At 46.3% G+C, this 25,938-nt stretch overlaps 1 protein-coding gene across 1 annotated transcript in view; it reads right to left on the bottom strand.

Moving 5' to 3' along the window:
- Positions 1-25,938, bottom strand: part of PLXNA4 (plexin A4) — a 497,373-nt gene that overhangs the window by 126,003 nt on the left and 345,432 nt on the right. Inside the window, exons 5-7 of the mRNA XM_054399894.1 lie at positions 6,505-6,628; positions 2,992-3,145; positions 812-911 (exon numbers count right to left, since the gene is read on the bottom strand). Coding sequence (XP_054255869.1) covers positions 812-911; positions 2,992-3,145; positions 6,505-6,628 — 378 coding nt within the window. The remainder of the gene's footprint in view (positions 1-811; positions 912-2,991; positions 3,146-6,504; positions 6,629-25,938) is intronic.

Here is a 25,938-nt window from a genome sequence, read left to right as displayed (position 1 = left end):
AGCAGCAGGAACACAGAAATAGGATTTGCCTTTTCTTGTGAATTGCTGAGCTGCAGTAATTATCTGCTTTTGGCACTTCTGATGGCTCAGTGGTTGGGAAAGAGCTGCTCAGCCATGTTCAGGGATGTATCATCCTGCTGGAAGAGCATCTTTCTGCAGGGAAGGTGCAGACTTGCTCTGGTGGGGCAGCACTTGAGAAAACCTGTGTGCCAGCTAATCCCTAGAAGGATGGGGTGCAGGGCAGTAAAGGAGCTTGCAGGATGGAAAAGATGGTCTTGAGGGAATCAGCTGTGTGTTTCCTGATCAGTTTATATCATGCAGGAACCAGAAACTCCTGCCTTTCCAGATCTCAGAGTCTAAGCCCATACTAATCACCTGGAACAGGCTCCTACTGGTGGAACCAACAGCATGGATGAGGGTTGAAAGTGTGAATGGATAGGCAGGATTCAGCCATCCATGGAACACTGCTTAACAGGAAGATAGGGGGAGAATTTGCTGGGGTCATGACTTACTTTTGACGTAATTGTTTCGTGAACCCCCACTAATGTGATGCTCCTCTGCCTGAGGATGTACCACTCAACTCAATGCCTTCCTGCAAAGGAGGCTCATCCCCAGAACAAATAGTCACTATGCTACTCTTGGTCTTCTCTGGAGGGACACCACTGCACTATGACACAAGTGACCCTGACCCCCGGTCACCTCCATGCCTAACCACCTTCCTGAGGGACAGGTGCCCCAGTCAGCAGCGAGTTCTGTGGTGGATTCAGGCCAGGGTGGAATGGAAAGCAGGTATCAAAAGAAATGAACATACGAGTTGTGGACGCTGCAGTTGTAGAAGACGAAGCTGGTGCTGGCAAAGGTCATGCCTGTTTCCTTGGACTTGAGCTGAAGCTGAACAATGTGATGGTCTCCTGGGGAAAAAAATAGACACATTAATGTACGCCTGGTTTTTTAGCCTAGTTAATGCTTGTTGGCCCTGCCAGTCTGAACCTGGGGCTGTCTCAAGTACCTTGGCTAATCCATCCTCAATAGATGCGGCAAGTGTAATAAAATCCTCCTAGGGACCAGGTCTCCAATGGGTACATCTCCCACCCTTACGGTCCTGAGGTGATGGAGCATGTCCTTACCACTAGGAAATTTCACACCTAGGATCAGTCTGGACTGGATGATGACAACAAGCCTGGACAATACCTCACTAGATTAAAAAATATGGTGACTGAAGTCATCAAGTAGGAAAGTTAAGCTCAAAGGATGGATGCACATGTCTGGAATTAGGAAGTCATTAAAATGGAGCATGGTCCTTCAAATTCTTCCTAGCTGCTGGTTCATTTGATGCCCCCAAAAGGAAGGGGCCTGTTAAAGATTTGATTGTGGAGCCCAGATAATGGTGGCATGTGTATAACCTGTCTGAAGAATAAACACACCTGCTTTCCTGAGAAGATAAAGAAAGATCTACTTTCTTCTCACCCTTATTATTTAACATCTCTGAAGAGGGCCTAATATGCAAGATAATCATGCCTGAAAAAAAGGACACCTCCAGATGCTGCCCCCAAAGAGAGGTTATAACTTGAGAAAGCAGGATGAAGGAATGAGCAAGGAAGATGGATAACATAACAGTGAGGATAAGGTAGGGACTCCCTATCTGCAGCCTGGGAAATGCTGATGAACAGTAAGATACCCAAGTAAACAGTTCCTCCAGGTTCACTCACTCCATTCACCCCAAGTTCCATTCACCCCTGCCTTTGGCTTCAAAGAACCCACCTTAGTGCAAGACACATCCACAAGTCACTGCACTTCCAGCAGGAGCCATCCATTTCCACAGTAGACTCATCTGCAGCAAAGCCTGCCCCTCAGCTCCCACACAGCATCTCCTTATTCCCTTTCCCACTGCTCCCATGTTGGGCAGTCAGCTGCCACATCTTAGTGGTTGGTCTGAATGATCTTAAAGGTCTTTCCCAACCAAAATAATTCTATGATTCTTCCCACAATGCCAAAGGCCCTATTCAGAGCCCATCAGCTATGGGTAATGAGCTGGTGCAGTAATTGTAGTAATTTGGTGGGGAAGGGACCCATGTTTAATTCAAGACCTGAACCTGGCTGGCCCTTTCACCTCTATTATTTTCCTCCTCACCTGAGAGATTCATTAATCAATCAGGCCAAAGCAAACCTGACAACTCATTGCAGTATGTGCCCGTGTGCACACTCACACATCTACAGGTAGACACACAGACAGATGCACACACTTCACCAAACATATTTTGCTTCCAGGGTTGAGGGGATTTTAGTAAGTCCACAAAGAACTGCAGGTGCTCTTGGGAGTACCTAGAAAAGTTGTTTACAAAGGAAAACAAACAAGGGCAGGGAGTTATGGTGGGGAGGACCACCCTTGGAGACAAGGTTATTTTCTGTGCTGGACAACTTTTGGAGGGGGAGCCAGTAGCAAACCTGGAGGAACTAAGGGTAATAAAGCCTGAGGTTAGAGACAAGGAACTGAGCATAGACATCTAACTGTGGGAGAAGCAGGATGAAATGATAGATGGGAATGTTTAGGTCTGCAGGACTTTGTAGCTGCTGCAAGGATGGAGTATGTTGAGAGAACACACAACCTCATTCCCTGGGTTGTATACCACCAGCCTGGGCAAAAGGTGAGCGAACATCCCACATCCATCTCTTGTCTTTGCAAGATACATGCAACTACCACTCGGTGGCAGTCTGGAAACATAGAGTCTTACACAGAGAAGCACCTCAGTGCAGGTGCTGGTCTGGCAGCTCAACACTTGCACACATGTGCACAGAAACACACACATTCAGACCACTCATACTCTGATGTGCTGCTGTGCAGCTCCACTAGCAAGCAGTGTCCCACCATGCTCTGCGTATCATGTCCTCACTCTCCTGTGAGTCAAACTTTGAAAGACAGCAGGACACAAAGGTGTGGGGTGAGGAAGGGAGGGAACAGAAGTGCAGATGGAGGAGTTGTGGGATACCCACCATTCTCTGTGATGATCTGGGGCACCTCTTTGGCAGCTGGTGAGATGCATTGGATCTGACTGCCCACCACCAAGCCATCCATCTCTGAAAGGTCTTCAAAAGTGCAATTGACTCCTGCCGACAGCTCAGGAACGTTGTAGGTCTCCAAGACAAGCTGCAAGCAAAGATGGAGGGAGGGAGGGAGGGAGGGAGGGAAGAAGAGAGAGAAAAGATAAAAAAAAAAAAAAAAACAGAAAAGAGAAAATACTAAGCCAAACAACAGAGCTGGGTCAGCAGGAGAGAATTACACTGGAGAGGTTGGACAAAGAACCTCTTGCTAGAGAGAGCATCCTCCTTCAACAGAAAGCAGCGATTCAGGAGAGGGATGTGTGTGCGGAGGGGGAAGGAGATGAGATGCTGATGCCAACACAAGTGGTACGTGGCTATGCAGGGACAACTGCACTGTATCCCAGTGCTGGCTGGGTCAGTGGAGGGGTGGGAGTGCTCACTATCTGTCATGCAAGTGTAAGGTTAGGTAGGGAGTCTTTGGAGCCAGCCATGAAGACCAGGGCTTTGGAGGCCCCCAAGGCACGCGGTTTCTGAGGAAGGTGACCACTACTCACAAGAGGCACTCTGCAGACTACAGAGAAACTGTAGCGCTCCAGTCTAACTCTCTACGGGCTGCTCTCCTAGCATCAGCAGATGGGGGAGCACTCTGTCACCAAGTTCCTGTGTAAGGAGAGTCTAGTTACAGCCTTCAGTCCACCACAAAACAACCGCTCTCTCTAGAGGCACAAGCAAACCTCTCCTGCCCATCCCACCAAAGAAGCAGTTGGCTCTGGGGACCTGCTATATTGGGGCTCCATACATAAAAAAAGCTGTGAAGGAGGAATTGCTCACGTTTGTAGAGTTCACAGCACCTGTTGGCATTGCTATGCCATTGCCTGTGGCCATGAAAAAAGGAATGCCATGGCTGGTTTCCACCATGTTTGTTGTCTACAGAAGGACCTTCATGCCGCTATCTTCCCAGATCAGTTAAGGTCCTCCATCATGGCTCTCCATCACTGAGGGTCCTGCCCAACCCACCAGGTCATGTCTGAGCACAGAGAGGCATCCCAGTGTACTTCTAGCATCTGCTGATGACCTAGCAGTTACTACAAATTTAGCGTTTTTGTGACCAAACACTAGAGCAGATCACTTGACACAGGCACAGATGCTCTCCATGCTTGCCTCCTCCATGAGCTAGCTGAGGCCCCATCTGAGGTGACAGCCACTGAAAGGAGTCACAGATGCATGCTGAAGTGATGTTTCTACCAGCACAAAGAACAGAGGAGGTCAGTTCAGGTGACAAAGCAGGAGAGGATAACATGACATAATGCTTCCTGCTCTCCCACACTGTGTTTTCCTCACTTTGAGCAAGCTTGGAGCTATTTCTTCACACTAGATGCCACCAGGGAGAAAGGCTGAGCAGACAGGCCTTAGCCCTGGCTGACATAAAGCCTTTGTGAGAGTATGTTCATTTTTGCACAATGGGAATGGCAGTGGGGAAGGTGATTTTTTTAATTTATTTTTTTGTCTTGGAGTAAGAGGAGTAGGAACAAGCTTTGAATATTTGGATGGATTTAGCATTCAGGCTAAGTCCATTCTCCTAGTTCATTAGAAATCTGTTAGCAATGGAGAAGAGGAAAGCTTTCTGATTAACAAATCTCTTTCTGAGCATGGATGATGCAGAATGAAGGTGTGCCATGCAGATGATGACACCAGTGGATAGACCAGTAGTGCTTGGTCACAAATGTCGTAAGCTGGTGTACGCTCTAAAAAGACAAGATGTCCTCACACACTTGCTCTGGAGCTGTTGCAATGAGGAAGGAGCAAAGTCTTCCCCCAGCAAGTCTCTCAGAGATCTCAGAGCAGCAGTCCTGGACTGAAACAGACTCATACAAATTCCCAAGTCTCTTTTAGTGCTCAAAAGCTGGCTACATAGATACCTTCTCTGCCTCTGTGAGCAAGACATGGCCTTTGACTCTTCTACAACTGAAGTGAGACTCAGTAGAGATACCATCAGTCATTTGTACATTGGTGCTCCTCTCCTGGTTTGCCAAGAGACTATCTGTGGTGACTGTGGATGAGCTGGGTGACCAGTCTATCTAGAACTGAGCCAAGACTCCTATGTTCATGCAGGTTATTGGGCAACAACCAGATGATGGCAACTTCTAATCCCAGCAGCTCTGGGTTGACTTGCCCTGGGAGTAACCTAGAGGTAAAGGTCTTTTATTCTGTTATCGTTTTCAATCACCCTGAGCCAGCTGGTCCCCCAGGATTCATTCCAACATGAAAGAATTCAGTGGCTACTGAAAGAATTAGAAAAAAAGCCTTGAACTCCCAGAAGAACAAAGGACTTAAGATGTCTCAGATCAGCTTTGTTTGAAGCCTAGGAAAGTAAAGTCACAGCAAAGTTAAGAGGCTGAAACAAAGCAGCAATGATTGGACATTCAGGCTTTGAAAGGCTGACTTCATTATCACTGAAAAGATTTTAGCACTCCAAAACCTGACACCTGCAAGATGTCTGGCAGCTGCACCTATTCAGACAATTCAGTGTGCAGGGTCAGTAACCAACACATCCAGAGATGGAGCTATTAGGGCCTGAGTTACCAACTTAATTCCAGTCTTAACTAATATGTCCCTGGTAACCTGAATGAAATGGGTTTCTGCCACCTTCTCAGAGCTTGTTGGGATCTCACCACATAAGGTACTGCTGTCATGAGCCAGGAGAGAAACCACAAGCTGGTTAGATCTTCAACAGAGATTTCTTGCCTCAAACCCAGAAAACGATCCAGATCATCTACTGCTCTGCCAGCATTCACTGTGTGGATTCATTGGCTGTTGACTTGGCTAGCTCAAGACCATAAAGGTTAAACTTTGTACTAAAGAAGGTCACAAGAGCTAGCAGGAACCTCAGCAGCCTTAGTTGCCTCTGTGTAGCATCTTGTAACTCTCTGTTCTGCATACTTAGCACAGGAGCTGAAGCAAAATAGAGTTCTTGGTCGCCTAAGAAGGAGACATTTCCACCCAAGGTAATGGGAACTTGAAATTTACTGAAATAACTCATGGTATCCCTCACTTGCCCTTATTCTAGAAGGTAATTCCTAATAATGATAATGTTCCTTGCCTAAAGTCCATGCCCAGACATAACTAAATTCTTCTCCCAGGGATGTGAACAACTACACTGGGTGCACACAACATTGCAGAGCACAGAATCCCTTCAGACCTGATCTCAGCTACCCACAGCAAACAGGGAAGCCTCTTTCCACACTTCTAGATGGGAAATAACCAAGGCCAAACTATTCTCCCATGACAAATCTTTCCTTGTGCCGTGAAAAATGCTGGGGAAGTTAATGGAGTCTGGAGAACCTCTCGCATGAAGGTGCCAGGCCTTTCCACTCATGCTGAGTCCAGGTTGCACATACCTGGGTCTGTCAGACTGCATGGGCAGGTTAAACCTGGGGGGTGGGGGCAAGGATTAACATTCCTCACCAATACGTTGTACTGGGAGACAGAGATGTTGTTGGGATGCACGGTCAGCCGGACACACTGCTTCATCTCCGAGGCGAATCGCCGAGGCTCGCTGGAGCGCTCGCACCGCTCCTTCCTCGTGCACCTGAGCAAAGGGGGACACAGAGGGACAGGGTTAACACAAGGACAGCCTGGGAAGGTGAGGACAGTCCCCAGAGGTGTTACAGGAGCAACTACTTTGAGTGGAAAGTCAACAACATAACTCTGTGACTGCACGAGCTAGAAAACAGCACTCATAGAGACATAGAATGGTTTGGCTTGGAAGGGATCTTTAAAGGTCATCTAGTCCAGGAGGGGCATCTTCAAATAGATCAGGTTGCTCTGAGCCCAGTCCAACCCGACCTAGAATGGGTCCAGGGATGGGGCATCTACCACCTCTCTGGGAAACCTCTGCCAATGTCTCATGACCCTCACTGTAAAAAGTTTCTTCCTTGTATCTAATCTACATCTCCCTCTTTTAGTTTAAAATCATCACCTGTCACAACAGGCCCTGCTGAGAAGATTGTCCCATGTTCCTTATAGGTCCCCTGTAAGTACTGGAAGGCAACAATAACATCTTTCCAGAACCTTCTCTTCTCCAGGCTGAACAATCCCAACTCCCTTGGCTTAGCCTCACAGCAGAGGGCTTCCAGCCCTCTCATCATTTTTCTTGCTTCCTCTGGCCCTGACACAAGTCCAAGTCTCTCCTGTGCTGGAAACTCCAGAGCAGGGCCCAGCACTGCAGGTGAGGTCTCACCAGGATGAAGTAGAACAGCATGCCTTGGAGTGCTCTGACTCCAGTGCTAGCAGCCTTGAGATCACTCATCAGGCTGGAGAGTTGCAAGGACACCACAAAAGGAGGAAGGGTGATGGGTGAAGCCACATCCCCTGGGTAAAATGCACAGCTGTAGGGATGTTCTGTCTCTGTACCCCTGTAGCAGGTACGGAGTTATCTTCCCCTTGACAAACTCACAGTCCTGAAAACTGTCCTGTCCAAGGGGAGTAACATCTCAGGTAACGATACTCTTAAAGTAGCTGCTCATAGCTCAGGCTCTTTGGTCCTGCTGAGAAGACTGTAAATCTCTGGCACTATGGGCTGCTGGTTCCTCTTGGCTGGGAAAAAGTAGCCCTCTAATCCATTGCATGTTTTGAATCTCTCCAGAGAAGGAAACTCCATCACCTCTCCGGGCAGCTGGTTCCAGTGCTCTGTCTCCCTCACAAGAAAGTTTTTCCTTATGTTCCTGACAGATTAAGAGGTTTTTGGCATCTGGTTTGAAAGTGTCTGATTAGAGGTGCCCAGGTTTGAATCTTAAAAATCCTGCTGTTCCCAGCTAGTGACAGTTCAATGGAAGTGGTGGGTGCATAAGCCCAGGAAGGTTACACCACACACTAATTGCTCAGTGCTTTCAGCACTGTCACTGTCTCTCATCTGTCTGGTGTAACCACAAGCCAACAATGTGAATTGGTAGTGGTGCATCCTCTTTCAATCCAGATTTGCATTTGCTTAGCATAAAACACATCTGTATTTTACCCTACATGCACTGCCAAGGCACTGCTTCAAGGAAGATGTCTGCCTAGAAATCCACAGGGTTAACACAAAAGGACAGCTTCAACTGCATGCCAATTACTTTTTGCCATTAGGCTAATGTTATGGACTTGCAGAGGGTGTCTTCAATGGATTTTGTTATTAGCAGTGCTATTACCCCCCATTAAAATCAGCCATAAAGACTAAGTGCTGATGTTAAATTATTCACCCACTCCCAGACTTGCAGAATCTTAGTTGTGAGAGCATGTGGGGGCTGCTGGAGAGGTTAGCTCCAAGATCAACCCTCAATGTCCTTGCTCCCTGGAGCAGAGATTGCACCTATAGGAGTGGGGGGTGTGCAGATGGGGATACAAAAGCAACCCAAGGTATCATTGAGATGGCATGGTACAAATTTTAGGGACTAGCCTCAAAGTTTAGAGCTTGGATTCTTTCTAGTGGCTGCCACTAGATAAAATTATAGGATCATAAAATAGTTTGGGCTGGAAGAAACCCTGAAAAGTCATCTTGTCCAATCCTCCTGCGGTAAGCAGGGACATCTTTAACTAGATCGAGTTGCTCAGAGCCGCATCAAGCCTGACCGTGAATATCTTCAGGGACAGGGCCTCCATCACCTCCCTGGGCAACCCATGTCAGTGCTCCACCACCTTCAGAGTAAAGAACACTCACATTTCAAACTGAGATTGCTCCATCTTTCTGGTAGAGGAAAGTTTTGCATTTCCAGTGTCAGGAATCAGATCATGACATCTCTGTTACTTTCAGCATGCTATCAGTTTGCTTTGCAGGTTGGAGAGAGCAAGAGCATCACTGCAGCTCCCTCTCTCTCTTCCCTCAGAGCCTTCATCCCATTAAGGCTCCTTCAGCACTGCTGCATGCTGGATCAGGAATTTTAAATGTGCAGTCTCTGGAGGGTTGGATGGATAGCTGATTAACTACTCCCAAAAGTGTAAGCTCCCTCTCGTGGAACGAAAGCCATAGCAAAACGCTGACCTGAGATTTTGGTAAGCACTTCAGTAAAGCAAATAGACACTGCAATCCCAGCAAAGCTCTGCAGGGCGTGGGAACTCCTCTCCTGAGGACACCTTGGAAGGAAACCTTTTTGGGCTCAGTGTCAAGGCACAGGCAACCAAATTCATCACAATGTCCTGTTCCCTCCTATTTATTTCTTCCAGCTGCAGCACAACAGAGAAATGCCTGGATTTTCTAAGATTAAATGGGCAGATACCCAGGCTCAGCTCCAGTAAAACAGCACAGCAGGTTGCAAACACATCCAGCACATTTCCACAGAAGGACATCACATGAGTAAGCATCCAGGAATACAGCATACAGTTTGTGTACTCAGGCTCACCACAGAGCAGGAATTTCATAAAATTACAGAATTGTTTGGATTCAAAGGGACCTTTAAAGCCCACCTAGTCCATTCCCCTTGCAGTGACCAGGGACATCTCAACTGGAACAGGTTGCTCAGAGCCCCAGACAATCTGACCTGGAATATTTCCAGGGATGGAGCTTCTACTACCTCCTGGAGCAACCTGGGTCAGAGTTTCACCACCCTCAGTGTAAAAAATGCCCTCCTTAGATCTAGTCTAAATCTTCATTGTTTTGGTTTCAAACCATCACCCCTTGTCCTGTCACAACAGGCCCTAATAAAAAGTCTGTCCCCATCTTTCTTAGAGGTCCCCTTTAAGTACAGAAAGGCCACAAGATAGTTTCTATGGAGCTTTCTCTTTTCCAGGCTGAACAACCCAAACTCTCTCAGCCTATCCTCACTGCAGAGGCCTTCCAGCCCTTGCATCATTGTAGTCGTCTCCCAGCCCTTGCATCATTGTAGTGGTCTCCCTTGAACTCACTCCAACAGGTCCATGTCTCTCCAGTGCTGAGGACTCCAGAGCTGGACACAGTAAAAACCAAAAAGACAAAGCAAAAGGCACATAAACATTTAAAACATACAGCTCTTCAGACCAAAACCTCACTCTGTATTTAGATGGATGCATCTTTCAGCCTTGATATCTGTTGTTGTGGGTTGCCATTCAAATAATAAAATGATGAAAAACTGAATCAAACTAAGCCTGGGATTAATAAAATGTTGAGGTTGCAGTGTCAGGCTCTCAGAAATTAGGTACTACCAGCCTGAAAGTAGCTTCTGCACTCCTAAATCTGCTCTCTGCACTGACACACTGCAAGCCAGACTTTAATTACAGGATTATTCCTTTTTTTTTTTTTTTCCCATGGGTGACCTCAGTTTTGCCACTTCCACTTTTGGTTTTGAGCATCTGAATTTTTACAATGCAGGAAAAACACCTAAAGCACCCAACACATCCACCAAACCTAGTGCTTGAGCCTGAGATGGGGGAAGCTCTGCCAAACAAACAAAAAAAAGCTGGGTTCTGGTCCCCAGCAAGGTTCAGGCTCTCAAATCAACATCATAGTCACCTTCCTTGAGCTAGCAGCATAAATCACCCCAGGTAATTGATGCCAGCTGCTGAATAAATCAAGACTAAAGGGATGGAGCCACCTGCAAGTAGGTTTTCCCACACAGAAAGGAGTGATAGATGCTCTTCTCTGCCCTGGTTCAAGAGGGACAGGGAAATACTAGAGAGTGTCCAACAGAGGGCTACAGGATGATTAAGAGGCTGGAACATCTGTCTGATGAGCAAGGGCTGAGAGACCTGAGCTGTTTAGATTGGAAAAAAGACTGAGAGGGGATCTTATTAATGTTTATAAATATCTGAAGGGTGGGTGCCAAGAAGAAGTTGCTAATCTCTTTTCAATGGTATCCTAGTACAGGACAAGGGACAATGGATACAAACTGGAACACAGGAAGTTCCACCTCCATAGCATGAAACACTTCTTTACTGTAGGAGTGATGGAGCCCTGGAAGAGGCTGCCCAGAGAGGTTGTGGCATCTCCTCTGGAGACTTTCAAGACCCATATGGATGTGTTCCTGTGTGATCTTGCCCTAGGTGATACTGCTTCTCCAGGGAAGTTGGACTAGATCTCCAGAGGTCCCTTCCAACCCCTACCATTCTTTGATTCTATGATTCTCCAGAGAGTTTTGCCTGTGGTTTCACCCATGTCCTCTTCCTTGACCACTTTATCTGCCCTGAGCTGGAACATGAGGAGCATCCTGTGGGTTTACAGACTGCACTCCAAATTGTCTGCCCAGCATCTGCAGCTGTGGTCCTTCAGAGACAAAATGTGGTACCTTTTCAGGGCAGCAGGAAAAAAGATAACCTGCTCCCTGCAGTCTTCCTCTGCACTGCCAAAAATGTTCTGCCCTCCCCCAAAAGCTGGGAGGAAACAGCAGAGAAAATTGTTTCAGCATGTGCAGAGCAAAGTATTGCCCTCCAGCATCAGGCTCTCAATTCCTGAATGGTGTTGGCTAAAACACAGAAATGAACGTGACAAAGCACCCAGCAGCTGCCCAGCGGGGACATTGCAACCCCAAAAAGTAAGTTCAGCAAATTGTAAATACAGGCAAACAGGAATTTTAATAAGTACTTCCAGATTCAAGTGCCTGACTTAGATAAGTGGTCACCTGGAAGGCAGCTGCTTTCACATGGCAGCTGGACTGTGAAAGGGATAATCACAGAATCATAGAACCAGGGAATTGTTTTGGTGGGAAAAGACCTTTAAGATCATCAAGCATAATTGTTAACCCAGCATTGCCAGGTCACCACTAAACCATGTCCCTCACCACCACTTCTAGATGTCTTTTAAATTGCTCCAGGGATAGAAACTCCACCACTGCCCAGGGCAGCCTGTTCCAGGGCCTGACAACTCTTTTGGTAGAGAAAATTTTCCTAATGCCCAACCTCAACTTTCCCTGGCACAACTTGAGACCATTTCCTATTTTCTCTTGTCCTATCTCTTGTTAACTGGAAGAATAGACTAACACCCACCTCACTAAAACCTCCTTTCAAGGAGTTGTAAAGGGCAAGGAGGTCTCTCCACAGCCTCCTTTTCTAGAGGTGAACAACCCTGGTTCCCTCAGAGACTCCTTACAAGACCTGTGCTCTTGACCCTTCACCAGCTTTGTTGCCCTTCTCTGGATGTGCTCCAGCAACTCAATGTCCTTCTTGGAGTGAGGGGCCCAAAACTGTACTCAATATTTGAGGTGCTGCCCCATCAGTGCCCAGTACAAGGGGACAATCCTTGCCCTAGTCCTGTTTGCCACACTGTTTCTGATCCAGACCAGGATGCTGATAGCCTCTTTGGACACCTGGGCATATACTGGCTCATATTCAGCTGAATGTTGACCAGTGGCCAAGATGCTTTTCCACCAAGCAACATTCCAGCCACTCTTTCCCATGCCTGAAGCAGTGCATGGACCCAGCACTTGATCTTCTTGAACATCATCGCATTAGCCTCGGCCCATTGATCCAGCCTGTTCTAACGCTTGTAGAGCCTCCCTACCTTCAAGCAGATTGACACACCTGCCAAACATGATGTCACCTGCAAATTTACTCAGGGTGCACTCAATCCCTTCACCCAGACCCCTGATAAAGATTTTAAAGATTGAATCATAGAATCATAGAATTGTTTTGGTTGGAAAAGACCTCTAAAATCATGAAGTATCCCAAACCCACTAACAATGTCTGGTGTGGCACTTTGAGCCATGGTTTAATGGCCATGGTGGTCGATGTTTGGACTCAATGATCTTTTCCAACCAAAACAATTCTATGATCCTATGTGCTTTGAGCCCTTGGAGATGGCTGTAACTCTGCTGTGTTCTCATCTGGTGTGTCTGTTTATGGTTTATGCAGGAGAAACAGCTCGTACTGCCAGTAACTGTTTTGCTTTAATAAAATATCAGTAACTCGAACACGCTGGGTCTGTCAATATGCCGAGATCACTTTCCACTGCCACGCAGCCTCATTCAGTGCTGTTCATGCTATAATTAGCTGGTGTGTAACTCCCACCCAGTGGCATCACATTACACTAAAGACACCTAAAAGAGCATATTCTTTTCCTGAGCTTATTTGCATGAGATTATGGTGTAGACACGGCGCTTCTCTGTAGGTCTTAATAACACCTGCTATTTCATTATCAGCTGCCTCTGTAACAATTGCAAGTGTCCTGCTTCTGCCCAATGCATTAATGCAGACACTGAGAAGCTGGTCCTACCACTGAACCATGAGGAATGTTATTTCCTCCTCATATCCCATTAAGAGTAAACACTGCTAATGCTCACCCTCTGTTCACCGTGCACCAACCAATTATTTTAATAATGTTAAATTAATACTTCGTGCTCCTATTGCATCTCTCATCTGAGGATCTCCAAGGGCTTTGCCTGGAGATAATTAAACTTCATGACACCTCTGTGAGGTGGAAACATTACCATTCAAAGACAGGAAAGTCTTAGGTGTATGCATGTCAGAGAGAAAAGCAAAGCCCAGGTCTCCTGAGGATGAGATTAAGACCCTAGTTTGGGACTCAGGAGATTATGGTTAAATCCCAGGTTGGCCATCTGGGAGTGCAACCTGCTAGGGCCTCATTCTGCAAACACCATCTGCAGTGTACCCCAAAATGCCATGTCTACATGTTTTTTGAACACCTCCAGTGATGATGACTCCACTACCTCCCTGGGCAGCCTGTTCCAATGCCTGACCACTCTTGCAGGAAAGAATTTTTCCCCAATATCCAACTTAAACCTCCCCTGGTGCAACTTGAGCCCATTTCCTCTCATCCTATTGCTAGTTACTTGGGACTTCCCCATGAGCTTTTGCCTTACTCATATTTGCCAGCAAGCCCTTGGTATCACTTGTGATAACAAATTAAATGCATTTAAAAGGCATGGTGACCCCTGTGCCTGGCCTTTCTAGAGGTAATTATTTTAAGAGACTTTCAAAATGCTCTTCTCATTTGGGCTTGCAAGGTTGGAGGTGCTCAGTTGCTACACAGACCCACGCAGTGGCCTGGAGCCATAAGGCTTGGGGGAGAGGTAGAAAATTATTCTGCTAATTCACATCATCAGCCAGATCTTGTGGCCTCTGCTGGAAACCAAACCAAATGAGTAAACTAAATAGACAGAAGCAGATAGTCCAGGGAAGAGAAAGCCAAGGCAAAAGTTAATTTCTTCTTTTTCTTCTCTCCTTTTTTTTTTCCCCTTCCTTTTTTTGGTGGGAGGTGGAAATTATGAAGCTGGAAAAACAGCATATAGTCCTGACTTTATCCTTCTTGCATCCTTGGAGGTGCTTAAGAGTCATGTAGATGCAATGTTTAGTAGTATGGTTTAGTCAAGGACTTGTCAGTGTTAGGCTAATGATTGGACTTGATGATCAGGTCTTTTCCAATCTAGGGAGCTCTGTGATTCTGTGAAAAAGGAAAATATTTTGATTCTGCGTTTTCTTTTCTCTTTGTTTTTTTATTTTGTTTTGGTTTGGGTTTTTTTGGTTTTTTTTTTTTTGGATGGTTGGTTTCTTAATTTTTCCAGAAGCAGACTAAATAAACCTAACTTTTATAGTATCTCACACACACACAAAAAAAAAAAAAAAAAAAAAAAAAAACAAACACCAGTTTTCTGGCAGTGGAAAAGTTCTTATCTGTAATTCTGTCAATTAAAAACAATTTTCAAAACAAAGGAGTGGTGATTGGATCTGATCAGACATTGCTACTTGGAACAAAGGGGCTTTTGTCTACAAATGGCAATTAGCTCATTATACAATTTTTGCATTCAATAAAAAAAAAATAACCTCACCATTAAAAAAAAAAAAAGAATTCCAAGGGGGAAAAAAACAACAAAGAAATCAATAATTTTTTTGGAGAAACCTCATATTTGATGTACAGTAGGAGTTTTTTTACTGCTTTGGCATTGCAAGTCAGTGAGGTGAGCTTGCAGAGAAGAGGAGGGATATACATGAAGCAGCTGTATTTGATGTCAAAGGTGAAGGGGAAGCAGCATGAGAAACACCTCAATGGTTTAGGTCAGCTCAGCATACTGAAATGATACCCTTCCAGCACCTCCAAACAGGTAATTTGTGGTCATCACTGTTTTGGAAAAGGTTTTGGCATTTCAGCTTTGCTTTCTGACTCTAAATGGTGACATTTGCCACAGGGGACAAATTCACTTACTCTTTCATAGAATAATCACAGCCACCCTTTCCTTGCACCTTCACCCCCACAATTTAGGTAAACTTGAGGTGGCAGGTGGGAACCTGTGCATCCACTGATTACACCAGCCAGGACAGGCCACCTGGGCAGGATGGGACATGCAGCTGTTCAGCCTGAAGAAAAGAAGGGTCCACAGAGACCTTCTTGTGGCTTTTAAGTAGTTAAAGGGGCTCATAAGAAAGCTGGGGACAGGCTTTTTAGCAGTGTTGTGACAGGGTAAGGGTTTAAACTAAAAGAGGAGAGATTTAGGCTAGAAGGAAGGTATTTGTTATTACGAAAGTAATGAAACCTTGGTCCATATTTCCCAGAGAGATGGTAGATGCCCCATCCCTTGAAACATTTGAGGTCAGGTTGGATGGAGCTCTGAGCAACCTGATCTAGTTGAAAATGTCCCTGATCCCTGAAGGGGGGTTGGACTAGATGACCTTTAATAATCCCTTCCAAAACTTTCTAAGATAGCAGTTCCTCAAAGTCTTTTGTCCTGTATCACACCAGCATTTGTGTCTTCGGCAAAGCTGGGGTAGTGAGAGGGCCTGGGAGGTGACTGGAAGACTTCTGGCATCATCACATCACTTGGAGCTGCACATGCCAGGCAGCTTCTGGAAGGTCACTTGATGTCCTGCTTATTTCCCCAGCCTGCCTCCTCAGCAAAAATATTGCACAGAGGATAGTCCAAGACTCCTTGTCCCTGCTTCACCCAAAGTCCTTGCTCAGTGGCCAGAACAGATGCCTACTCAAAGACCAGATAGGTAGGTCAGTGATGCCTTTTGCAGGTGGGCAGCAGAGGGAGCTCAGTGGAAGCCAAATGCAATCCCTCCTAATGACATTTTCAGCCAGGGCTGGGGACAGCGAGTGGGGAAAGGGACTGCAGGAGACAGAGATTCATTTCTAGGAGGCTCGGGAGATGATGGTCTGAATTGGTCTCATTGGACTGGTTCCTCTTTCAGGATGAGATACAATATGACAGCTTCATTTTTTTATTGGGGAAAAGTTTTGATTTCCCAATAGGAAAGAAGGATGAAACAGGAACAGAGAAATTAAAGGAATTTGGGGGATTTGGGGAATAAGAGGTTTGGTTTAGCCAAATCTGACCAACATGTAAAGCTGGCTTTGTATCTCCTGAGATGGCTTTATCACAAGGGGGAAGCAAGGCTGGGGAAGGAGGGAGCAGCTGAAATTTGCTTTTTCCTCTGCTGGAGCCAAAGCAATTTTCTGTCTGGAGTCAGGAATAGGAAGGAGATTCAGTCCCACTTGCATATAAAGTTTAAGGTCAGTTTTAGCATTGTTTTGACATTTCCAGGTTCCCTCGAGGTCCTACGAATAGGAATGCCATAAATGCTGAGACACAGGAATAATTGACCTTAAACTTCATGTGGAGATGTGGCAAATAGCCATCCATCCCTCTCTACTCTTTCTGGCCTTCAGGATGCCTACCATACCTGCCAAAGGACAGCTGGAATTCAGCTCTTCTTCCCATCAAGGAGTTAAATTTTATCCACTGCCAGTGATACTCTATTCAGAATAGGAAGGCAGGTGATGCTACAGGGAAAGAAAGACCAATACAAGCTGAGATCAGGAGCAAAATCATTCCTGGGAAACCTGTCCTGGCTGAGAGAGGATAGAAAGCCTTCCCAGCAAATGCATATGCATCCAAGGAAGCAGTTGGACCCTTGTTTTTGGTTTTGGCTCTAACCAAAGAGGCTTACATCCCTGAGAAACCTGCTCTTTGAGTATCAATAACGAGTGTGGGCAAAGATCATAGAATCACAGAATCATAGAATGGTTTGGGTTGGAAACAACCTTAAATATCATCTAGTTCCAATCTCCCACCATGGGCAGGGACACCTCACACTAGACCATGTTCCTCAAAGCCCCATCCAGCCTGGTCTTAAAAGCTTCCAGAAATGAGGCATGCACAACTTCTCAAGGCAATCCATTCCAGTGCCTCACTACCCTCAGGGTAAAGAAGATAGTACAGATGGGACAAAGGCCATTGAAGTGGCCTGGGGAAGCCAAAGCAGTGGGGTTTGGTTGTTTTGTTTCATTTTGGTTTGTTTGTTTTTTAACTGGCAGCATTTAGTGACACAGAAGTCTGTAGATTCTTTCAGAGAGAAGTGGAAAAGGTGACTCAAGAAAGCTGAAATTCACCCTTTGAAGCAATTTTTCTGGGACCACAAGCCACAAATAAGTTTCAGACTGCTGACTAAAGCTCCCCTCCAGTCCTGTTTTATTCAATGTCCCAGTGGGGAAAGCCTTGGACCAGAAGAGGACCAGAAGACCAGAAGTCCTCTCCATCCTAAGGCTGCAGTTTTTAGGGAGGGAAACACTGCCCTGCCAAGGCTGCCTCTTCCCCACATGCCTCCTCACCACCGGCCCTGTCACTTCGCCAAATAGAGTGAGGATGCTAATTGCTCTGCCTGCTAATCTATTCTAATGCATGGTAATAGAAGCCGAGTTTCTGCCCTGATAACTCTTCCAGCTTATGCTGCAGAACAGCAATCCCACCGCCCGCCCTTATCTCTGTCCCCAGGTGGGTTCCTCCCTCCATAGCAGCAATTTAATAAACCTACCCCCGGAGCCCCGCGGGGCGTGGGTGCAAGGGATTTACTCCTCCATCTCCCGCCCTACAAAGCCAAGCACTCCATAAACAGCATCCCTCCCCCTCGCTTTGGGGGATTTCATGCCCCTTCGAAGTCCTTCCTTTCAACCCCCTCCCTAAGTTTCCAGAGCTGCAGATTGTCTTGGCCGTGCTAATCTTGCCTGGGAGGGGGGCCTGGGTTGGTCCATCAAATGCAACCTGCTCCTCAGCCCCAGCTTGTGAACAAAGGTTCAGAGGTGGCCCAAGGACCACACCAGCTCACGCATGGCTGGGGTGCAGCCAGGGACAAGTGATTTGTGTGTACACATGTGTGTGCCTCTGTGGGCAAATCCCTGATGAGCATTTTGATGGCTCATTCAAGCCTGAGATGAACAGGAGCATTTCACATGCAAATCCCTGGAAACTTGGAGCCTTTGTCCAACAAAGAATTGGAAATTGTTTGTTGGCACAGAGAGAGGAGAGTGTGGAAATGAGGGAGGGGGTCTGCAGAAGGTGATGTTGAAATACACTCCTCAGTTGGTACTGCGCAGCATTACAGAGAGGCTCTGTCCCTCCCATGACAGCCATCATATTCAGAGACTCCTTAAAAAGCCCAAACAAGCTTTGCAGCATCAGGCTGGAACTGAACAATTTTAGGGTGTAAAGTGTCCCAGGTGGATCCTAGCTTTAGGCTCTAGGTGATGGTAGCGTTTCAGCCTGGGCAATCCTACTTTGATTGTCTTCAGTTTCCAGTGAGACCTGTGCCATGAAGCTAGGCTGCCCTGATGAGCTACATATTTATCGATTCCCACCTGACAATCCAAACTCACTTGAAGCAGTGGCTAGCAGCAATCACGCTGGACATCCCTGGAAGTCTTTAAGACCAGGCTGGATGAGGCTTTGAGGAACATAGTCTAATGGGAGGTGTCCCTGCCCACTGCACGGGGATTCAACTAGATGAACTTTAAAGTGCCTTCCAGCTCGAGGCATTCTATGATTCTATGAAATGCACAGGTCCCTGGAAGAAATAGAAACCTGCTCCCCCCCTGCAGAGGCAGTCTGAAAAAAGCCAACACTCTTGTTTGGCATCTGGGAGGATGGGCATCACCTGCCTTCATCCACTGACCCTTTTCAACCTCCTGCAAGGGTCAAAAGATGCAAGGAAAGGATGTCTCTGAAAGCTGCAGGATCTCTGCTATGCTATCCCTTAAATCACAGCAACTCCTTTTGTTACTGAACTAACCAGGTGCAGCAGAAGCCTGGAAGCTAACGGCAGGAGGAGAATCTCAGAGCACAAAATCACAAGCAGCAGGCAGGACCCAAAGGCATGAATGTGAGCTGCAGTCAGTCCAGAGCACTGACGTGGTCCACAAGAAAGCAAGCACACAGTTTCTGCCTCTAACAGTCTTTTGCCATCTGCCCATAAAAGACTGAGTTTCAAATCAAGATGGAAAAGACCCTGAAGACTCTGCTGAAGGCTGCCTGAGTAATACAAGCTTCTGTCTCTGAGGAGGCAGGGAAATAACTTTCCCAGCACTGAATTCACTTACAGTCATTTTAAAGAAAATTAAAAAAGAAGAAAGCGAGAGAAAGGGAACAAGGTTGCTAGATAAGGCAAGTAATTAATGAACAAAATTACTTTTCCCAGAGAGCATCCTATCATGGTGCTTCCTATTCATGATAATAATATTTGTGAGTGTCTTCCCCAGAACCTGGGTAGATAACACCTGTGCTTTCTCACACTCCTACATGCTCTCCTCTGCAAGGGCTGATGCAAATAATTTGTTCAAAGGACCTGAAGTTCTTTGTTCATGGCCTGATTCAGATGCCTTGGAATATCATCCCTGAATTTTTCATGGGAGCTTCTCTTGAGAAACTCCAAAGAAATGTATTTGGTGCTTTGCTTGAATACTATGGCTGAATGTGTTGGTGAAAATGATGGGAGCTGCTCAAGGCCTTCAGAAAGGTAAAATTTGGAGTGTGCTGCTCAGAGATAGGGACTAATCCAAATTAATGGTCCCGAGGGTTCCTTTGAGGGTGACAGAGCACTGGACCAGGCTGCCCAGAGAAGTTGTGGAGTCTCCTTCTCTGGAGAGATTCAAAACCCATCTGGACACAACTCTGTGCTACCTGATCTAGATGACCCTGCTTTAGCAGGGTGGGGTTGGAATAGATCATCTCCAGAAGTCCTTTAAAACTCTCACCATGCTATGATTCTGTGATTCAGGAATCACTGCCAAGACAACAGTGAGACTTAGAAGTCCTACAAAACAGGTAGTGCCACTTCAGCCTCAGCTCTTAAAGGACGAAGAGGGCAGGAAAACTGCCAACGAGAGTGCAGCATCTGTGTTCAAGGAGGTTTGGGAGCCATGGGAAGTACACTGTAAGGGGTCCCCCACTTATACAGACACTGAATCACTGCCAGATTCAGCCAGCATGTAATTTAATTGCTCATTTGCTGTTAGCATCTGCTGTCCTGATTTGGGGGAGCATAGTAAGAAGGAAGGAAACATTTCCATAAGACAGACTGATTGGGCTTGAACACTGTCAAAATCCCACATCCAACTCTAGACACCCCTTGCTCCAAGCAGTTTCACCCAGAAGGGTGCAGGGGACCTCACTGAGTTTCTCAAACCAGGCTTTCCATTTTGACCTTCAATAATATCTCCTTTTCCACATCACTCTGCAGCTCCTTCTCTTTCCTCCTTCTCCTGCCTGCGTACATCCATCCATCTGCCCATGTCCCCTGGCAGCAGAGACAACAGACAGTGACGTGTGCTGTAGCTCCAATATTTGCTTCTGGCAGAGACAATTCTTCCCTCTGGGCCCAAATTTCCCCCATGTTTTCCAACAGCACAACTAGAAGCCTGAAAAACCACAGGATAGCACAGAGAGAATTACACTGAACTCCTTATTACAATGCAGACCAAGAGAGGAAGGTCTCCAACTGTCCAGTGGTTCTGGTTGGAGAGCAGAGGAGCTCTGTGTAGAACTTGGCTTTCTTGGTGAGATGTGAAATCACCATGATGGGATTTGCTGCCTGAAGACAAGCACCCATGAAGTTTCACCAACCCCACCCAGATTGTGTGAAGTTCTCAATTCCTCCTTAGGGTATTTGTCTCTTAGGAGCAAGGGGAAAGCATAGGCAGAGCTGGATATACAGCCTTCAACAGGTGATCTTGTCTCAGAGGTTATAAATAAAGGAGGAAATGTGTTTGCATGATAGTTTTCAGCCCCTCACATGACTGATGCACAGAGCGAGATTCCCTACTGAGCTGCTCAGAGCTGATGCTCAGAGGTAGAGCATTGCAACTACCTAAGTCAGAATTTCACCTTAACTCCAGCACAAATAAGAGTAAAGACCCCAGCTCAAAGCATGCCTCAATCTTTGCCTTCACAGCTCAGCTCCTTCACACTTTGCACTAGGAAAGGGAATTTGGGGGACAGAAGAACAAGAGGAAAAAGAGCAGGAAGGATTTTAGTTTTAGTCTCACTGTCCTTCTCTGCCCAAGCCTGCTCCAGCCAAAAGATCAGAGAACCACCTCAGCTACCCTCTTGCTGAGCCTCTTCTCTCAGCTAAACATTAAGGGGTACATCAGGCAGCCTGAGCACCCTCTACACTGTTTGCCAATCCATCAAAGAGAGCAAGATAGCTCTCCAGGGAGGTTTGGAGTTGAGCAAGGGTCCACCCAGAATGAAGCCATAAGAAACAAAAGAACCAGAACTTGAGACCATCCTAGGAATGCTTTGCTTCATCCCTCAGCCAAAAAGAGGTCCTCAGGCATTAGTCCTCTAAAACAGGAGAAGCTCTTAATCTGGTCCTGCACACCCTATTGAGCTGCATCTCATACCACAAAGCACAGCAAAGCACTATCTGACTCGAAGCTCAGCAAAAGATCTCAGCTGACACTCCAAGCTGCAAGGAAAGGCTGTTGGCACATGATGTACAAATTTCCCCTCATCCATGTGTGACTGGAAGGGATGGGTTAAACACTGAAAAATTGCTGTGGTGCTGGGCATGACCTCCAGCAGGCTGGGCTGTCAGATGCACAGCAGTAGAGTCATTTATTGTACATTTCAGGTGTCCACCTCCCGCACATCTTCTCTTAGTTTCTTTCATTTTAAAAGCACATAGTTTCTGAGACTGCTGGGTGAGCAGGACAGTGACAGGTGAGCAGGATGTGATGGGAGTCACCATGGGAAGATGTTATCTCAACTGTGATAACACACAGCAATGCTACAACATGGACTGTGAAGTGATAGCGTGGGTATGGAATCATAGTATCATAGACTGGTTTGGGTTGGAAGGGACCTTAAAGATATCTAGTTACAACCTCACTGCCATGGGCAGGAAAACCTTCCACCAGACCAGGGAGAATTCCAGGGATGAGGCATCCACAGCTTCTCTGGGCAACCTCTTACTGTGCCTCACCACCCTCAGAGTGAAGACCTTCTTCTGTACACCTAATCTAAATCTACTCTCTTTCAGTTCAAAATCATTACCCTTCCTCCTGTCACTACACTCTCTAATAAAGAGTCCCTCTCCATCTTTCTTAAAAGTCCCTTTTAAGCACTGGAAGGCTTCCCGAAAGCCTTCTCTTCTCCAGGCTGAACAATCCTAAGTCTTTCAGCCTTTCCTCATCAAAGGAAATCAGAATCAACCTATACTGTCAACTCCAGAAGCCTAGATTCAAATTATTCATCTTCTGGATTGTCATAGAACTCAGGTTTTCAGTTGGATCTGGAAGGAAGACATTAGCTTGGCACTGTGCATTGAGGAAAGATCAAGCAGGAGAAACAAAGACCATGGTGTGTTTGTGCTCTCAGTTCTGGATGCAGCTAGCTACAGTCAGGTAAATGCTCTGAAGACATGGTGGCATAGAAAGATCTAGGTTACACGATTATGCTGTGAAGGTAAAGAGCAGATTTGGCAATAAGCTGAAGTTCATTAAGCCCCACTTAAATGATTCTGCTCCAACCTGCACAGCTTGCTGAAGGAAAGTAGAAGTTGGGACATCAGCATGTGGGACAGGCTGTAAGCATGCTCAGACTCACTCATCCCTGGCCCACTGAGATAGCAAAAGGCCTCAGCATTCAGAAACAGGTTGGATCCACCCTATCCTTGTGTAGACAGACACCAAGCTCAGGATGCCTCTGCTCCTGATAGTGAGGATGTATTGATGTCAGAGGAGACTTGGACCAGCATTTATCTCATACTGTAGATGTGTCCTCGGAAGCATGGCAGAACCAGGAGACAAAGGGTGCTTGATGCAGTTTCTGACCCACCCTTTTACCTTCTGCTGCCATCCCTGCAGCCTGAGGTGTTAAGCATCATTTGAATCTGGTGCAGTGCATGAGGTGAAGGTGTTATTATTCAAGCCACTGGTTCCAATGAGATTATCCACTCTAATGGAGCAGATTGCATGGACCTCCTCTAAGCCTGAATTTTCACTGTCAGAGAATTCCCAGTCATGTGGAAAATTAGAAGGAGAAGGGAAGAGGGAGTTGTGGAGGGGAGAAGGGAGGAGATGATTAAGCTCTCCAGAAATTAATTCATAACTAGAGAAATGGAAATAATAACTCCCCAAGCCAATGGACAATCCCCAGCAAACACATTTCAATTTGGAATTCAGCTCTGCTGCTGTTGCATCGTTTGCTTTCTGGCTCATGCTGCTTCATTGATTTAATTTTCCACCCAAGGTGTTGACTTTGTCCTTGGATTGTGGTTCATGCTTTCTCCCTGCCAAGGCTCAAATGCTTCAGAGAGCCCTCGTTACCCCTGGCCACCCAACCTGCAGAGCCCAGTGTTGGGCAGGTCCAGTGGAGAGCACTGGGTGGAAGTGAGGGTAGAGCAAAAGCAATACACTGGTGAATAGAGAGAAAAGAGAAAGAAAAGGAAGAAAATGAAGGAAGAATTTCACTTTTCAGTCTTCTTTATTTTTTTGTGTTTGTTTCAGTTTGGGTTTTATCCCCAGGAATGGATCACAATACTCAACAGGTAGAGAAGCTCTTGTGAAAAGCACACATGCATGCTTGGTGGATGTCTCAGCCAGCACCAGCCTGTTGCACCCTGACAGTACAGTGTCCTTGTCCTTTTGATATATTATGATCTCACACACTGTCCAAGGGCAAGACAGGACTTGGGCAAAGCCTGTAGACTATCAAAGCTGCAACAAGAAGTTTGCTGGGTGAAGCAGCTCCAATACACAGTTGGCTATTCAATTCAGAGTCAGCAGGGCTCATCTCTCTGGTATTATTTAATATCAGAGCCACATATAGCAGCTTTGTTACCCAGTTGTGAGAAATATTACAGAGTAGGTTCATAACTGGTGCCCTATGGCCTGACTCTAAATGAACCATATCCCCAGCCATCTGAAGCCAGACCTGTGGCCCAACAACTGTAAGAAATGGCAAAATAACAATGCAGAACTTTTTGGTCCTGAGATACCAGGACCATGGGTTCAACTGGGTACCAATTAATGACCAAAAAGCATGGGACACAGGTTAAATTATAACAGGGGACAGATGATCTCCAGTGGGTGAGGGGTTCCTGAGCACAGAGCTCTGCTCAGCTGCTTGGCATGGTTTGCAAACACAGAACTGCCCCAAAATGGCCTTGAAATGGGGCTGGAGAGAGTTAACAGTTGTTTACCTGATTCCCCAGTGCAGCTCAGTAAAATGTTACTGCTTCCCAGAGGCACAAAATATAATTTTGCCTTAAAGGTTAATAGTATTCAACTCACTGAGGGAAGAAACGAGTGCTCACAAAGCTCTTTCATTAGGATCCCAGCCTGCTGCACTTCAGATGGTACCCAGGGCTCTGTCCACCAAAGGGAGCTGGCCTCTCCCAACCACAACCTGCTCTCCCTCTCCTCCTGCCCACACAGCCAGCATCAATTTTCAAGAAAAGATCATTTCCCAGGGATTTGGAATTTTCTAGCACTGAATTTAAATTAGAGGCACTACCCGTGGCCTTGGGCAAGAGTAAGTCCCTTACTCCTGAAATGCAAGTGATATTTCTCCATGACTTGTGTGAATGTATTATTGTTACTAACAAATTTATCAAAATGGAGGGAAAACAAAACACCCAATCCTTGTGACAGGGAGAAAGCTGAGAATCCAGAGGCTGCCCAGGAAGAATTGATATTGCTCAGTCACCCACCCTCTCCAAGCACATCCTCAGCAGAATTCAGGGGTAGAGTGCCCTCCTGCTGCAGAACAGAGGATGCACCTACAGCTGCCAGAATATGTTTTGATGATGGATCTGTGACCATTATGTGCTTTAAGCTTTTCCCAGGAGATGAGGATGCTGGGAAACAAGGTTGCTCCTAGTTTATGTGCAATTATGCCAGGTGCTAAGGTCTATTTGTTTTCTGCAACCACAGTGGCTTTAGTTTGGGTCTAGATTGCCTGGCCTGACACCCTCAAGGTCCTCCTGGGGTATGAGTGGCACCTCACAGTGTATCACCTGTGAAGCCTGCTTCAGGATGGGTTGCTCTACTCCATGACTGAATTATATTGCTCTTGCTCATATTCAGTGCTCCCAGGCTGCCTCTATATGTGAACTGGGGGTAAACACTCAGATGCTGAGGGATGACATGCTTTTGTAGGGTCTGTCTTCAGACATTCTTCCAAGCACAGACAAGCAGTTTGGCTGTGAGGACTTCAGGCTGACCTACACGGATTTGAGCTTGTGTTTAATTGCTGACATGAGTCTGCAACACACACAGGACTCAACGGCCTTCTGCTTCAGTCTTGCTCCTGATGTCTGTTGCACAGTACTTTCCAAAACCCTGACCAGGGCTTAGCATCAGTCCCAAAAGAGGCTGATGGTTGCCTTTTGCCCAGTGGATATCAATGGACAGAAAGGCAGAAGAGTCACTGAGGCATATATAAAATACAGAGCTTTTATCCAAGCTCCATCTCTTATAGACTGATGCAGGACACAATGCCAGCACAGTGTCTCCTGAGCATCTCAGCAGATCCATCACCTCCTCAGGAGCTCAGGAGATGATGTGAGTCACAAAAGGCAGAAGAAAGCTAATCCATTTGCTATATAAACCAGCAATAATATGCAGGACATTTCCTATTAACCATCACACATCCAGACAATTACTCTGATTGATTCCAATCAGGTTTTACACCACAGCAAAAAGCTTCACTGCCAGTTAATATCTTGGGG

Source organism: Indicator indicator, chromosome 3 (assembly GCF_027791375.1).
Source record: "Indicator indicator isolate 239-I01 chromosome 3, UM_Iind_1.1, whole genome shotgun sequence".
Classification (NCBI taxonomy): Eukaryota; Metazoa; Chordata; class Aves; order Piciformes; family Indicatoridae; genus Indicator; species Indicator indicator.
The sequence above is the reverse complement of the archived record's forward strand: the minus strand, read 5'-3'. Positions and strand labels throughout refer to the sequence as shown.